We start from the raw sequence: 18033 nt of genomic DNA on the forward strand, positions 1-18033 counted from the left end.
TATGGGGGAGTCAGGAGATACTGCGGTATGCCAAATGAATATTCGGCCAACAGCTATCATGTGTATGGGAAACCTTAAGGCTTCCCAATACATAGACAAATGTTGGCCAAAACCCCTGATATCAATGGGTTAATCAGGTGTTCTCATGTGTATGGGGGAGCTGTTGATCATGCATGTCCAATTTAGGACTACCAATCACTTTGTCCTCCCGTAGAGTGAGGACAGGAGTGCTTGGTCAAATGAGTCCTACTTTGTATGGTAGAATCAGCTGAGATAGTTGTCAGCCGAATAATCAGCCTACACATTGTTCGGCCCATAGCCACCTAATGTGTATGGCCAGCTTTATACTAGCACTGCTCCCGTACTGCCACAAGAAGGAAATGGTAGTCTGAAAATCTGGGGGATATCGGACTATCCGTCATTGCTGAAGACCAGCAGCGCTAATCTACTGCAGAAGGGTTATTCAGCTGTGACTACAGATCTTGTGCACCCGTCACATCAAAGTCAGTTTGAAAAATACGTTTGTAGACAACCTCACAATTACTGATCCATTCTGTGCAAAACAATTAGGTCCCAAGAGAATAGTGCATGCAAATTTTGGAAGGAGGAAGTGTCCAAGACGGCTGTGACTTACTGAGACTTTCCCTGTGGAGATAGAGATTTAAAAAGTTGCATGCTGAAGAGGTTTTTCTATACTGTTATTTTTTATATTGCATTTGGAATAAAACTATTTTAAATAGGACCCGCCACTTGTTGTAAAATTATATTGTAATATATATATCACGCTGTTCTCCTGAATCCAGTGTAGTTTTTCTTTTGTTCCTGCTCGTCTCTGTTCCCCGAGATATGCCTTGTATATAAACTAGTATTTTTTAACCAAGTGGCCATGACCCTCAACAAGGCAACTACAGAAGAGTTGAGGACCATGCCTGGTTGGCTAAAAGACAAGATTAATATACAGGGAAGAGGAGGCCATATCTCAGGAATGGAGAGGCGCAAGACTGATGAAGTGGATCTAAAAGTTATATGTAAATGACTGTCACTAGAGAAGGATGTAAGGTAAAATCAAAATTTGACAAGCGCCAGACTATTATAATCTCAATGTGTTCCCTCTTATTGACAGCGGGGTTGTGTCTCTACTCAAGAGCATTGGTATGACTCGGAGAGAGGACCATATTAAAGGACCAAAGTGGAGACTGAAAACAAAGCCAGTGGTGAACTCAAGACTCAAATACTCCAGAACGAGCACATTATACATTTCTATAAAAGGGTCAGATTTGTACTTGAGAGTTCTATCCAAACATTGGGGAGGGTTAGAAATCGCAGTACGGGAGCCATCCTTCCTGATCACCTTGCAGCCAACTTCCTCTCTAATCTCAGAGCTTGGGCTTTGTAACAACCAGTTTTCCCTAAAGCTAGAATTGTGCTCTTTATTTAAACAGCAACCACAAAGGGGTTGTCCAGGACTATTTATTTATTTATTATTATTATTATTATTTTTTTTTTTTTTTTACTATGGACTTAAAAACTAAAAAGCAGGTCGTTGTCAACTACCTGCCTGTTATGCCTGACTGGCGCCAGCACAGAACGGTAGCTGACAGCTCCTGCTAGTGATTAAGCTGCTCCACATTAACAGAGCAGTTCTCCTTCTTCCAGGCTGCTTTGTTGATGGTATGTGAGTGCTGGCGTGATGCTGATTGACAGTTGGCTCCCTGCAGTTAGGCAGTGGGGAGCCGGCTGTCAAACAGCAGAACGTGAACATTCATGCCCCATCAACAAAGCAGAGCAGAAGAGAAGTCGATGCTTTGTCGACGTGACGTCAGCGGAAACCAGTGATCTCTTTGTGCCAGCAGAGATCAGCGCCGGGAACAACTGGAAGGTAGATAGCAACTACCTACCAGTTAGTTCTTACACCCGTACTAAAAGAAATAAATAGTGCTGGATAACCCTTTTAATAGTGTATTAACATTTACGGTTACACAGAGGATCAGGTACAAGGCAATATTACACATATGCATTGATATCCAAAATATGACACCCATATATTTATAGAGGCCTATATGGCAACTTTTTCTACCTCTGGTTTCATAAATCAGCATAATGAGGGGTTTTTTTACCTTACAGAACAGACAAGAAAAAAATGTTGCATAACATGCCGGATTACAGAGATCTTCCCCACTATGAGGATTGATTCTAGAGGAGAGTTTGGTGCCGTATAGACACACAATATGGCGGCATATGTAGTTACTAATAATCTAGATTACAGAACTGTGTGTGCTGCCATTTGCTGTTGCAAATTTGCACTATGAAATGCCATAGGTCCGCGCTTAGCTATCCATTGTGGTTTCCGAATCTCAAATCTCCTAATTTTTTAATATTATTAGGAGTAATTTTGTGGGCATCTTTCATGCAGATTTCGGCCTAAAATATATCATAACCCACATAAAAACCACCTACTGTGAACATACCTCATTTCAACTGTGAGCATACCCTAACATGTAATGCCTCATTTCTACTGTGAGCATACCCTAACATGTAATGCCTCATTTCTACTGTGAGCATACCCTAACATGTAATGCCTCATTTCTACTGTGAGCATACCCTAACATGTAATGCCTCATTTCTACTGTGAGGATACCCTAACATGTAATGCCTCATTTCTACTGTGAGCATACCCTAACATGTAATGCCTCATTTCTACTGTGAGGATACCCTAACATGTAATGCCTCATTTCTACTGTGAGGATACCCTAACATGTAATGCCTCATTTCTACTGTGAGCATACCCTAACATGTAATGCCTCATTTCTACTGTGAGGATACCCTAATGTAGCGCCGGCGTCCCTGCCCTCTGCTAGGCAGGGACGCTGTTCCCCTCACCTCTCTGCTCCGTGCCCGGCGTCCTCCTCCCGCTCTGCTGGCAGCGCGCGCTCCTTCCCGGCCACTGTGCTTAGGGCGCGCGCGCACGCTCTCCCTCCCTCTTAAAGGGGCCGCGCGCGCCGTCCTAAGGAGTCCCCGGCCAATGGCCGGAGGACTTCACCATATATAAGGCACCTCCTCCAAAATGGAGGGGCCCGAGCAATGTTGTTGCACTGTTCACTACTCTGCTTCAGCCCTCAGGTCCCGTTGCCAGTTACCTGCCAGTTACCTGCCAGATACCTGCCAGATTCCTGCCAGCTTGCTGTCTTTTCCTGCCTGATTATCTGCTACCTGCCTGCTAGTCTGAGGTCCGACGGTCTGCCTTACTACTCCTGTCAGTCTGTCTAAGGACCAGCCTGTCCGCTCACCTGGGAGCACACATCTGCTACCTGCCTGCTAGCCTACCTGGAGGCTCCCCGGTCACGTGCTGTGACCACCTGCCTGTCCAGTGACTCCTGCCTGCTCACCTGGGAGCGCTCATCTGCTGCCTGTCTGCTAGCCTACCTGGAGGCTCTGCCGTCACGTGCTGTGACCACCCGCCTGTCCAGAGACTTCTGCCCGCTCACCTGGGAGCGCTCATCTGCCGCCTGTCTGTTGGTCTTCCTGGAGGCTCCGCCGTCACATGCTGTGACCACCCGTTCATCCAGAGACTCTCGCCTGCTCACCTGGGAGCTCACGTCTATCATCAGTCGCCACAGGTCGTACCAACCCTTTACCCAGAGACTGCCCCGGTCACTTGCCGTGACCATCTGCCCGTTCATCCAGAGACTGCCCCGGTCACTTGCCGTGACCATCTGCCCGTTCATTCAGAGACTGCCCCGGTCACTTGCCGTGACCATCTGCCCGTTCATCCAGAGACTGCCCCGGTCACTTGCCGTGACCATCTGCCCGTTCATCCAGAGACTGCCCCGGTCACTTGCCGTGACCTCCAGCCCGTTCACTCAGACTGTCCCGGTCACCTGCTGTGACTTCCTGCCCGTCTTCCCTGGTCGCCACCCGCTCCCTTACAAGGACCGCCCCCTTGTATAGTAGCTCAGAGGTTCCGCCTCTCAGACCCGTTACACCTAACATGTAATGCCTCATTTCTACTGTGAGGATACCCTAACATGTAATGCCTCATTTCTACTGTGAGCATACCCTAACATGTAATGCCTCATTTCTACTGTGAGCATACCCTAACATGTAATGCCTCATTTCTACTGTGAGGATACCCTAACATGCAATGCCTCATTTCACGTATGGATGAATTGAACATTCACTTCTGGGTTTTCAGAAAATGCAGCTAACTAGAGCTGAGCAAAAGGATTTGCATAGCCCTGGTGCAGCGGCCATGTCAGTAGATCATAGCTGCCGGACTCCTATCTTCCAGCATCCCGGGAATCTCTTCTGATAAGTAGACCTGGCACAATTTCATTCATTCACCTCGCCACAATGAAGACATTCTAGGCCTACTAATTAGAAGAACTAACCGCAGGTAAAAGGGTGATGACAGAGCTCTGGTCTAGCTGCCAAGGACTATCATCTTAGGCCTGGGTTTCTTTTCGCTAACCACTTTAGTCCTCAGCATAAGAAAATCCTAATCCTGTGATCAGTTTAGGCTGTATGCTACTACTATGTCACAGCATAATGCAAGTGAGCCCGGTCATCACAGTCCCTTGTGGGTTGAAATGCTACTCCATTCGCTTAGCAGTGGCATTGTCATGCATCTGGGTTCGAACCCCTGAGCCTGTGCTTTGTGGTCGGCTTCTCTGTTCACTGAGCTACAAGCAGATGCACCTTTTCTCTGGATGTTTAGTTTCTGTTATCCTTGCTTCAGTCTTTTTAGAGTAACATGTATTTTGATTTGCTCATGTGTCTACCCTATCGCCTTTCTGATGCGACTTTATACACTTTCTCCCTGCTGGTATTTCCTGCTGGTGATAGTCTCAATTGGATGCCCATTCACTGCTGTAGTTTAAGCCAGTCAGTGAAACATCAGCTAGGGTTTATCTCTCCCCTGTTCATGTTCTTTACCCTGCACTTATCTTCTGTTTCTTTTTAGGAAATAGGTGGCATATTCTCTAACAGTATGTACTTAATCCTTTATTTTGTGGTTTGCTTTACTCACTCTGGGATCTTTTTCTATTTCAGCACTTTCCCTTATGTAGGTAATTAGCACTCTGCTCTGCCCTCCGGTTCTTTAAGAGGAACGTGAAGCGCTCAACGGCCTTTCAGGCAGCATAGGTCCGAGCTGCCATTGTCTAGTCTGTGAGAAGGCCAATCTAAGCTCACACAGGAACCACTAGGGACTGTGGGGTCAGGATCTCTAGTCTGTACAGGAACAGGCAGGGTGAGTTGCAGTTTTTTTAGTTTTGTTACTCATTTTCCTGGGTGAGTTGCTACACAATCATAACAGGCATAATCTTTGGCCAAAGTAGTCTTCTGACCCCAGCGTTAACATCATTTCAGTACCTGGCACAGAGAACTCCATTTGAGCTCGGCTATCCCTGTTACGGCACCTCAATCATGCTCACCTTCAATTACTTGAATGGGTTAAATATGGCAATATCAGATATCCATCGCTATACAGGGTACTGCGGTGGCAGGGCTTTGGCACTACAAGGAAGTGGTGCCTCTTCATCTATTTGTCCCTACTCACCATACACTTGTGGGATATGCAATAGACACTTTGCTATTGTCATATTGTCACAGGTGTATCAGAAGTGACAGACAGTCGCCCTGCAGTTGGTTGCAGGAGATCTCTCCGATTGGCATTACAGACACCTTCTTAGAAGCTGTCTCTCTAGGACCCAGTGGCTACCTTCCTCTTGCTAATTAACACCCTGGCCTGGGCATAAAAATACCTGCAGTTTGCTAGAGGGAGGTGCCGGTGATACTCACATGACCCCTTGTGAAGGTTTGGACGGGTGTTCATCTCTTTGAAGTCGACTAAAGCTAAGCTACCTTCCCTTGTTTGTTTCCCCTTGTTGTCTTTAGTTGTCAGTGAAGATCGACTAGCGCTTATCCCCTCCCTTCCCTAGCCAGGGCCATAGGCCAAGGAAAGACAGGGCGAGTTTCTTGTGCAGCGATTGGTGCGGAACCAATATAGGGCCGTTTAGGGGAGACAGGGTGATATAAGGTCAGCCTAGGAGGTCTCCACTACCTCCCTTTCCCTAGAGTCTGGGCCCCCTTTTGAATCCTCCTCTTGCTTGGAGTTGCTTTTTATGCAATTATTCCCTCCTACATGAAAATAAATTAGTATTTTGTGGATCGTGAATACTGATCCACTATCAATATATATTAGTTTGTGGGCAATGAATTAGGAAATGTGTTATTAAGTAATCAATATCATGACCACTGGTATATTCAGTAAAACAATAGCCAGGGATGAACATAAAAAACAATGCAGGGAAAAATAACAACATAACACAAAAATGTAACTCTAGAAAAGAGGTAAAGTAACACTGGGAGGTTGGTCGGTGTCCAGGGACGCAAGAAAACAGGACGTAATAAGTGAAAGCTACTCTGAGGCTGAAAACACCGCACCGACATCTGGATCAACCGGTTGGGTCTTTCCGAGAATGTTTCATCTCAGTGAAAAAAATATATCACATGTGTTACAGAGGAATAAAGAGACATCTGCCGGGTGCTGAATATTGTGCATATCCAAGAGGAAAGGGCACAGGCAGGATGGGCATGGCGATCAGGAATTAAAAAAACATGAAAGCAAGGTAACACAAAGAAAAGAGGAAAAAGAATGGAGAAATAGTGGTGCTTGATGAGGATTAGATTCACACGCAGCAGTTACGCTGTGGCTTTTGACAGCAGCAGGCGTGTGCCGCTGATGACTTTCTAGGGTTAGGGCCGTAAAAATTGGATGAGTGCGATCCGACGTTTTGACCTGAAATTCTATGTGGCCGTTAACATATTCGATCTTTTCCTCGGACCGACTCACAGCACAAGTTGCATCCGATCGCACTCGGCCAGTCATGTATTTGGGTCTGTGGAAAATAAATAAATCAGGCCGCACTCAGATGACATCCAAGTGCAGTTTGATTTTCACAGCCTGACAGAAAGGAGAATTTTTTTTCTCCACATCCAAGAAAAACTGGAGACTCTCAGGGTGTGATTAGCTTAATCGGACTGATTTTCTCCGATGTGAGACAATCAAGTCGCGTAACCCTAGTCTTAGGGCGCAGTCAGATAGCCATATAAATCGAAACACCGCGCACGGACCTGCCGGCGGCTCTCCCGACCCTAGCGTGACAGATTCATGCATTTCTACGCCGCTGTCACACTCAGGTCGGGAGAGCAGCCGACCAGTCCGTGCACTGCGTTCCGATTTATATGGCAAGAACATGCATAGAAATGTTTTCACGGTTTACTTCCTTATACCTGGACTTTAGAGGAAATCTAAACAGATTCTTATCACAACGCCAATGAATATTGCAGATGTCGTAAACATGCGATGCAGATCTACTATGGACACAGACGGAGACTTTCTGACTCCAAACTTCTGCAATAGCTTATAGATTCCCTGCAATAGGCAGAGCAAGGATCTCATGTGCCAAGTCATTAACCGGGTATTCCCAGTGTCAAAAATCATGCCCTACCCACAGGAGAAGAGTGTGTCCAACCGCTGGGACCCCTTGTACATAGAAATCATGGGGTCCCATAGCAGAAGTTCTATTTGGGCCCTCTTTCATCATTGCTTTCAACTGTATCGGCATCCAGGATGCCGATACAGTTAACCTTGCGAAGACAGGCAGAATGGGGGACCAGGTGCCGGCGCTAGCACCAGGCCCCATAGCAGCTGCATGGCCTGGTAGGTCACTGACCCCTTGCAATCCTAAGAAAGGGGGACTCTCAAACCCAGGAGCCGGACCCTGCAGACAGCTTGAATGAGTAACCATCATTTCATGATCACTACTTTTTCTCCATAAATCAATAATACTTGTGAAAATAAGAAACTTTGCAATATATTTTGTTAGTGAAATCTGCTTCTCTCTGCTCCTGGACTAATCATTCATTGTCAAAATTCTCAATTCATTTGTAAAATCTGCCTTTAATGAACACAGATTTTCTCATTACTGAGATAGGAGATGACAGTTGGTGCTCATAAAGTTCTATGGTAATTGTAATTTCGGGAGAACTTGCAGCGGAATGTGTGTCGGCCTCTAGCTCCTCCCTCCTCCATAGAACTTTAAAAGCACCAACTGTCATCTCCTATCTCAGTAACGGGAAAATCTGTATTCATACTTTCCGTCATATTCACATAATTGCAGTCACATGACCGCCCGCTCCTGACGCCGGCACTGGAGAATCCTGACAGCGCGCACTGTGAGGATTCAAAAGTCTCCAGTCATATAGAGTGAGTGGAGATGTGAACCCCAAGCCTGGACAACCCCTTTAATCTGCCATATGGAATATCAGGGGAAATTCTTTTCATGGTACACTCTTAAGTTCTCATTCACACATCAGTATTTTGCATCAGTGTTTGTATGCCAAAACCAGGAGTGGAACTTACTGAGAAAAACTAACTGTCACTATATGAGTGGTCGTATCCATGGATATCTAAGCTACTGCAATGCCCTGCACATGGGGTAAGCAACATAGCTAATCAGAAGAACTATACATCATTTCTAATTAGAGGTATTTGCTAACATTATTATTACACCTACTACATATTGGGTGGTGATGGCGATACCTTTTAATTAAGGCACTTTTCAAAAGAAGTTAATGGGAAAGCTAAAAAAAAAAAATAAAGCCAGAAAGAAGCTTTATGGATTTAAAAATAATAATAATAATAATAATAATAAAAAAAAAGGCTGGAAAATGCTAGTAAAAATTAAGTAAAAAAAAAAACCTCCACCCAAAACATTTTCCAATACATTCCCTCATTTTCACAATGAATCCATTAGAAATTCCAGCTAAGCGGGTGAGAATTTGGAGAATTTGCTATTTTACGACGCTCGACCAGGACCATATCATCTTCCATGGGTGGAGGTATAGTCTGTAAAAATCACATAAAAAGTAGTCATAAAGCAGTGTCTCCTACAGACTGGAACAATCGGCAGTAAATACTGCTCCTTTATTCCCGTCTCATAATACGGTAATTGACAATATATATACAATCCATTATTCAGTTTACATGTTTGGTCATGAACGGGGGGGGGGGAAATAGTTGCAGAGGCAAGAAGAGGAATAGATCTCCTGCTTTGACGTCACGTAATGGTCTAATGTATCAACCGATGTTCTGAAAAATGTATCAGGGTTATAATGTATCCGAGAAAGTTCTCGCTGACTGTAGATCGTTTTTATCTCATATTTTTACACCCCTGGTAATGTACTTTACATTGCATTTTAGATGGTTTTTGACGTTACTTTATATTATATAATAGACCTTCATAAAATGACAACCGCCACGAGTTATTGGCGACGGGTAACTGAAGACGTCTTAGTCCGTGGGACTCAAATATTTTAAATGCAAAGTTCATCCTATTATTGTCTTAGTATTTGTGAAGTCTTTGATGTTTCAAAACTGAGGATTTCTGGATTATACAAGATATGATCCAAAATAGGTAAAAGGAGCTCCCTGATCGTAAGTGATCAGATGATCCATAGCGCTTTTATACAAAGCAATGACCCGCCACCGAAAGATCAAGCATACACGGGTATGTGAAATTTTGGAAAAAAGCCTGGGAAAAACAAAAAACCCAAAAGACTATTCATTTCCATTGTAAAACTACTTTGTTGTTCATAAATTCAGCTTTTTGAGCATTTTTTTCTGCTTCAGGTTTTGAAAAATGCCTGGCGGGAGAAATTAAATTAACGCGGCTTCTGATGGAAAACTGCAAAAAAAAAAAAGATTGAAAACGCTTTAAAACTTCTGTAATAAACAAAAAAACTTCCCAAAAAAGAATGTTACGTGAATTTGCTCCCGTTATAGAACTTGTCCTTTGTGACTGCCTCAAAAAACTGACCACAAAGTCTAAGTGTGTTCACACAGTCTTTTTTTTTATTGAGTTTCTTAAGTGGAAATTTTAAGGAGTTTCGCTTTTCTGAGATGGATTTGGAGAGTTTCCATTCAGTTACTGCTCCAAAAACTTCATGGACACAAAGCCACTGAGTGGAAGCTCTCCAAATCCTTCACAAAAACATGGAGTTTTTGTTCAGTTCCTGCTCCAAAAATGTAGTAAAAAGACTGTGTGAACACATCCTAAGGCTATGTGCATGCAGAGTTTTTTTTTTTTTTTTTTTTTTTTTTAAGAGCAGAAACTGGTTATGTGCACACAGTCTTTTCGGAGCAGAATCCAAAACTCCTCAAAACCTTGCTGGTCATTTTATGGATCCAAAAACACTTCAAAAAGACTCCGTGCGCACATAGTCACTAACCGGAAACTGAGCAGAAACTCTCCAAATCCTCTGCCAAATCTCAAAACTCATCAAAAAAATTTCCGCTCTGATTCTGCTCCAGAAGCTCTGCAAAAAAAGATTCTGTGTGCACATACCTTAAACATTCATTCCCGGTCATTGCCCTTTTTTATACAATAGTTTTAATTAAGGGTTGTTTTTTTTTATGTAATTTTTTTTTTCCCTTTCTGTGAGTCGTCCGCACTCGAACCCACAACCTTAACATTACAGGCAGGAAGGAGCTTAAGCTGCTGAGCCACAAGCTCTAGAATCATTGCACTTTTCAAAGCACAAATAGCGATGAAATGACAAGCGATAAAACGCTGATACCAATTCCTGACTCGATCATTAAACATGAAAATGAAAGTGAAGAAGTGCTGATTAACATTCTATATTGATACAGGCAGACTATCTGCTTGTGTATAAGGATGGGACAAAAAAAATGAAGCAGATATTTTGCTCGGAATTTTTATAAATCTCATATCCGCAGTATAAAATGTCCTGTGGTGCAAAGCAAAAAGTGAGATGTGCGGCTTGGGTCTCATTCAGAAGTCAAAAATGGTCCAAATTGACCCATTTTGGGGATTTTTCAGCATGTCAATCTCGCCTGTGTAAATAAGGCAGATTTACTGACAAGTACAGGTGGCTAAAATCTGCAATAAATACACAATGCAAGAGAGAATAATTAGACTTTACTCACTTCTAGATTCTACAGCCCTCTCTGTGCGGATGTTCCGCCCCAGTTACAGAGGCTATGGTGGGCACCTGGCACCGGAGGATGGGATGTACTGGGGCCGCAAAATTACCTGCAGGGAAGCAGAACTTTTTTTTTGTCAGAAACTGCTGTTAGTTTGCAGGTACAGTACAGACCAAAAGTTTGGACACACCTTCTCATTTAAAGATTTTTCTGTATTTTCAGGACTATGAAAATTGTACATTCACACTGAAGGCATCAAAACTATGAATTAACACATGTGGAATTGTATACTTAACAAAAAAGTGTGAAACAACTGAAAATATGTCTTATATTCTAGGTTCTTCAAAGTAGCCACCTTTTGCTTTGATGACTGCTTTGTACACTCTTGGCATTCTCTTGATGAGCTTCAAGAGGTAGTCACCGGAAATGGTCTTCCAACCATCTTGAAGGCGTTCCCAGAGATGCTTAGCACTTGTTGGCCCTTTTGCCTTCACTCTGGGGTCCAGCTCACCCCAAACCATCTCGTTTGGGTTCAGGTCTGGTGACTGTGGAGGTCAGGTCATCTAGTGTAGCACCCCATCACTCTCCTTCTTGGTCAAATAGCCCTTACACAGCCTGGAGGTGTGTTTGGGGTCATTGTACTGTTGAAAAATAAATGATGGTCCAACTAAATGCAAACCGGATGGAATAGCATGCCGCTGCAAGATGCTGTGGTAGCCATGCTGGTTCAGTATGCCTTCAATTTTGAATAAATCCCCAACAGTGTCACCAGCAAAGCACCCCCACACCATCACACCTCCTCCTCCATGCTTCACGGTGGGAACCAGGCATGTAGAGTCCATCCGTTCACCTTTTCTGTGTCGCACAAAGACACGGTGGTTGGAACCAAAGATCTCAAATTTGGACTCATCAGACTAAAGTACAGATTTCCACTGGTCTAATGTCCATTCCTTGTGTTCTTTAGCCCAAACAAGTCCCTTCTGCTTGTTGTCTGTCCTTAGCAGTGGTTTCCTAGCAGCTATTTTACCATGAAGGCCTGCTGCACAAAGTACCCTCTTAACAGTTGTTGTACAGATGTGTCTGCTGCTAGAACTCTGTATGGCATTGACCTGGTCTCTAATCTGAGCTGCTGTTAACCTGCGATTTCTGAGGCTGGTGACTCGGATAAACTTATCCTCAGAAGCAGAGGTGACTCTTGGTCTTCCTTTCCTGGGGCGGTCCTCATGTGAGCCAGGTTCTTTGTAGCGCTTGATGATTTTTGCAACTGCACTTGGGGACACTTTCAAAGTTTGCCCAATTTTTCGGACTGACTGACCTTCATTTCTTAAAGTAATGATGGCCACTCGTTTTTCGTTACTTAGCTGCTTTTTTCTTGCCATAATGCAAATTCTAACAGTCTATTCAGTAGGACTATCAGCTGTGTATCCACCTGACTTCTGCACAACACAACTGATGGTCCCAACCCCATTTATAAGGCAAGAAATCCCACTTATTAAACCTGACAGGGCACACCTGTGAAGTGAAAACCATTTCCGGTGACTACCTCTTGAAGCTCATCAAGAGAATGCCAAGAGTGTGCAAAGCAGTCATCAAAGCAAAAAGTGTCTACTTTGAAGAACCTAGAATATAAGACATATTTTCAGTTGTTTCACACTTTTTTGTTAAGTATATAATTCCACATGTGTTAATTCATAGTTTTGATGCCTTCAGTGTGAATGTACAATTTTCATAGTCATGAAAATACAGAAAAATCTTTAAATGAGAAGGTGTGTCCAAACTTTTGGTCTGTACTGTACATTTTTAGTAAAATTGGAATGATTTTGTACAGAAATGTCGCTGTCGACTTCTTTGTGGATTGTTTTTGGAAAGTATCTGCAACAACTTAACAATGGGTGAACTTAGACAAGGGTTCCCAATCTGGAGTCTTTAGAGGACACTCAAACTCAGGGGCGGACATATCATTAGAGCAATCTGCGCAGCCAAACAGGGACCAAAGAGGTAAGAGGGCCACTACCACCCCCAAAGCAGGAGTAATTGTGCATAATGATCAGACTCTGATAAAAAAAAAAAATGGTTGTCTACCTTCTCTATTCTGTCAGTGTGAGAAAATCAGGCTGCACTCAGATGTCATCCTAGTGCAGTCTAAATTTTTTCCCAAACCCGTAGACTTGCATTGCTTTTTTTGATCCGACAATCGGATAAGTCTCCGAATTTTTCCGTGGACCTCTCGGTCCTAGAAAAAAAAAAAAAAATCAGACGTGCACAGCCTCTTAGAAAATCCTTGGGGGGTATTCTGACGTAATTTATTTGGGTAGGGAACGTTAAGAAACATGGATGAAAGACAGACAATAGAGCCCATCATAGACATCAACAGAGAATCAAATCTGATTGATCGTAAGGCTTATTTATGTTATGTCCGGGCAGACGCGACAGATCCAGCTGTAGAATAAGTCACCACTAACATAATCCACAGTATATGATCGCTTCCAACATATACTAATGAATGCTATGTGTACTGATCCTTAAAGTGCATTTACACTTATCGTACACCAGAGTGTGAGCAACCCTACAGGGACGAAAAATTCTGGACAACATATTACCCAAAAGGGTAAAATAGACCCCATTTAGGGGCTGTGCTAAAAAAATAACTTTTATTAATTTTCCATTAAAAAGTGGTCAATACGTAAAATTACTATAGTGGTTCTGTATTATTCCTATACATAGGAGGGTTTCCTGATATTGGAACACCTCTTCAATCAGCTACAATTATTCAACCTTTTTGTATACATGTGTTTTCCTATCTAGATCATGGCTACAGTCCATGAATCTAAGTAGCGCTTTCTGAGTATATTTACTGTTTGCTGATTACCAGTCGTTTAGTAGCCCGTTTAGACAGGAAAACCAAATTTATGGTGCGCACAGAAAGATCATTAATGGAACGTTCAGCTCACATACTCTGCTATTGTTCTCAGCAGCACATCTCCTGTTTACACAAGACAATATGCTGCCAAGAACAATTATTTTTGAAGCAAGACAAAAGATCTTTTTACCCAACGAACGAGTGAGATTTAGGTGATTGGCAGCCCATTTAAGTCTGTCAAAGACGCAAACTCTCTTCCTTCCTACAACACACAAAATGGAGCGATAATCCGCTCAACTTTGCACAAGAGAGGAGTGAGAAAGAAATATGACTTAATAATAGCAATCGGGAACAATCGTTCCCACGAAGGCTCGTTCCCCATAATCGTGCAGTGTAAATGCCCTTTAGATCTACACATTTACCTAATGTGTACAGGGACCTTTACACTTTAATTGCTCCACTATCTCACTAAATATACAACTACCCACAGAGACAATATAGATATTATCTTGGCAAATATTATTAAAATTTATTCAAGTGTTGTAACAAGTTCGGATACTGAGTAAATGAGCAGATGGGAGGCAGTAAATGAATGTATCAAACTTAGGATTAATGGGAAAAAAAGAACATTATTATGTATCGTGTTGTGATTTACGCTAGTCTTCGTGTCTTTGCATTACAAGGGGTAACCTTTTTCAAAACTGGTGCAAAAGATAAAGTGGAGCAAACAATTCCACTTCTCATTTTTAGATCACCGGGGATTATGCATTGTTTATCCTATGTGTAGATAATAAATGTTTATAGAACCAGTGGCATAGCATGGGAAGGACCCAGGCGAGGGTGCCCTGGGTGCAAAATTAAAAAAGGGAGTCTAGAAGTGACATCACTAGTGCTTAAAATCGGAAGCAGTGCCCAAGTCCCAGACGTCGAATCAGGTGCCCCAGATCTCAAGGTGAGAACCACTTTGTACTGTATTGGTGTCAACATAGCACTGATGAAGTTGGATCCCGTGGTGAAGCAGGGAAGCGTGGAGCAGAGAGCCATGGACCCCCTGACTCACCACTCTCCTTCCTCTTCGCTGGAGGATAGAGTAGGCCTGCGGCTTACAAGACAACATTGACGCGGCACCGGGAGAGAAAAGTTTTGTCACGCGGACTATGGCAAGGATAACCTTTATTTTTTTTGTGGGAAATGGCACAAAGGTGGCATTAATACTTTCTAAGTGGAGCAATCAACCAGCATTATTTGTTTTAAAGGGGCCATCAGGCGGCATTATTTGTTTTAGGCCACGGACCCACTGTCAGTATTTGGTCAGCATTTTTTCCCAGTTAGTGGGAGCCAAAACCAGGAGTGGGTGATAAATGCAGAAATGATTTTGGCTCCCACTCCTGAGAAAAAATACTGACCGAATACTGATCAAATACTAATAGTGGGGCCGTGGCCTTAAAAGGACAATTGGAGAATAATTCACTTTAAAAAGGGACGTTCGGGGGTATATGTTTTAAAAGTGGCACCCGGGAGGGTAATAATATATTTTAAAAGGGACACTCGGGGGAGGGATTATTTATTTTAAAAGGGACACTCGGGGGAGGGATTATTTATTTTTAAAGGGACACTCGGGGGAGGGATTATTTATTTTAAAAGGGACACTCGGGGGAGGGATTATTTATTTTAAAAGGGACACTCGGGGGAGGGATTATTTATTTTAAAAGGGACACTCGGGGGAGGGATTATTTATTTTAAAAGGGACACTCGGGGAGGGATTATTTATTTTAAAGGGACACTCGGGGGGATTATTTATTTTAAAGGGACACGGGGGGATTATTTATTTTAAAAGGGCCACTCGGGGGAGGGATTATTTATTTTAAAAGGGACACACGGGGGAGGGCTTATTTATTTTAAAAGGGACACTCGGGGGAGGGATTATTTATTTTAAAAGGGACACTCGGGGGAGGGATTATTTATTTTAAAAGGGACACTCGGGGGAGGGATTATTTATTTTAAAGAGACACTCAAGGGGAATAACATGTTTTAAAGGGAGACTCAGGGAGGGGAAATAATTTGTTTTAAAGGGGCTCTCAGACATTACAACTGAGTTAGTGGGTATAAAACTTGTCTTGCCCTGGTACTAGCAGCCCCCACTATACAAAATAAACCCCGCTGTTCCATGTATTAAGGAACAAGAATTTCCTATAGATCAGAAATCTGCCGTTTATTCTGTATCAAAATCAGTAATAACGCCCGGCACGGGAATGAGACATTACACAGAAAATAGTTCCTCTTCAGAATAAAAATAATGTAACGTTTAAAATCGTCTTTTTTTTTTGGGCTAACTCAAGAAATGTGAGAGAAAAAAAAAAAAAAGGTGAAAGCTGCAATCCCAGTGATAACATCCGGCAACTAGAAGAAATCCTAAAATAATGTGAAGATTATTGCACCAAAATCATCAGATGTTCCCCACCACTAACCTTCGGGGGTTTAATAATTTTTAACCCATTCCCCACTGATAATAAAATAATAATTCCTGACTTACCCAGCCTTCGAAGAAGTCTGTGGGTCCGCAGTTTCTGAGCAGCTCCTGAAAACTGAGGGAGCAGTTAGCCACAAAGTCATCGTACCCAATATGGGTGTCGTGAAAGACCGCCAACTCCATCTTGCTCCCCTCGGATATGGTAACGCAGAACTCTTCATTGTAGGTGGGCTTGTTAGTCCTGTGCTTGATGGTGGTCTTCCCAATGGGGCACTCGTCCACATTGATGGTGATGTAAGGATCCAGCAAAGCAGAACCTTTCTTGAACACTGAATGCCTTAAAGACCACCTGGTTGGCTGCAGACCCACAGCTTCGCCTATCTTCAGTTTTAAATTGCCATTGAATCTCATGGCCCCAGCCATAGACCTGGTGGTGGGCACTCCTGGCACAGGTGAAGGAGACTGGCTGCAGGGTGATGTCAGGGTGCTGCTGCAGAGCTTCTCCAGTCCATGCCAGAGCCCCAGCAATGAGGCACCTGCATGCAGGTACTATACAGCCAGAATGCAGTATCTGCTCACAGTCTCACACAAGCAGGCTGGGCAAGGAAGGAAAAGTTTCTCTCACCCCTCCCTGGGCTGCCACTTGGATTAGGAGTAGCTGCAGTCCCCTTATAACCAGTGCAGCCACCCAGTCCTGGCACTGAGATGTGGTGCAGTAAGCAGCCAGCGCACACTGATCAGAGTCCTGCTGTGTGATCACAACCAGGAAGCCTCTGCCCAAACTGCATGCACAGCACTGCCCCCAGCGGCCAGCTCTGCACATGACAGGCAGCACTTGTTACAAAAGTGTCAATTAAAGTTACTATTTTCCAATCTTCTGTACACATATACCTTTGTGTCGCCCTCTACTGCTCCCTTGTAGGAATGCAGTTCAGGAATTATTTACAGGTGCTGATAAAACGAAGTGACAAGCAATTTTGTTCTTACCACTAGAGAGTCTGGAAGAGTTGTCACCCAGCTTTCCCACACTCCTGAATGGCAAATCAAGCCTATGTATACTGCAAAAGTAACTGGAAATGGTGACCGCTAATATGGAAACTGCAATGATGCCGGCGTAAATCCTAGAAACAGACAGAACTCTAAACCAGCCATATAAAATGTAAGAAAAAAATCTTTAACAGGGTATGACAAGTATGGTAAAGGCACAAGAAATGCCGCAAACATCTGCCAGACGCTCCAGGTCCCTTCTCATTCTCTATTTTTCCTCCTACAGTAATAATTTTATTTATTTTTGCTTTTGGTCGAGAGAGTTGTATCAAAGTCTCGTTTTTATTTTTAATCACTGATGGAAAAACAACTAAAAAGGAGCTTTATTAATCCATTAAAACGATAATGTATAAAAACACACCAGTTTAAAAACAGGACATCCTGAGAAAAAACCCACGCGTTTCGAATCTGAAAATATATATATAAAAAAATGAATGTTTATATTTTCAGGTTCGAAACGCGTAGGATTTTTTTCTCAGGATGTCCTGTTTTTAAACTTGTGTGTTTTTCGCACATTATCGTTTTAATGGATTTATAAAGCTCTTTTCATATCAGTAAATTTGGAGATGAAGTGCTTGATAAGATTACCGTGTTACATTATCCTTACAATCAGGATCCAATGTCTGTGCACATCTTAGAGTTCAAAGT

The 18033-nt window shown here is 43.0% G+C and overlaps 1 protein-coding gene across 1 annotated transcript in view; it reads right to left on the reverse strand.

Moving 5' to 3' along the window:
• PRKCH (protein kinase C eta) overlaps positions 1-17116 on the reverse strand; it is a 168295-nt gene extending 151179 nt beyond the window's left edge. The window contains exon 1 of the mRNA XM_073638715.1: positions 16402-17116. Coding sequence (XP_073494816.1) covers positions 16402-16761 — 360 coding nt within the window. The 5' untranslated portion in view covers positions 16762-17116. The remainder of the gene's footprint in view (positions 1-16401) is intronic.
• Between the last annotated feature and the right edge of the window lie 917 nt (positions 17117-18033).

This window comes from Phyllobates terribilis, unplaced genomic scaffold, assembly GCF_046119375.1.
Source record: "Phyllobates terribilis strain yellow unplaced genomic scaffold, ASM4611937v1 Scaffold_7__3_contigs__length_470593459, whole genome shotgun sequence".
Taxonomy (NCBI): Eukaryota; Metazoa; Chordata; class Amphibia; order Anura; family Dendrobatidae; genus Phyllobates; species Phyllobates terribilis.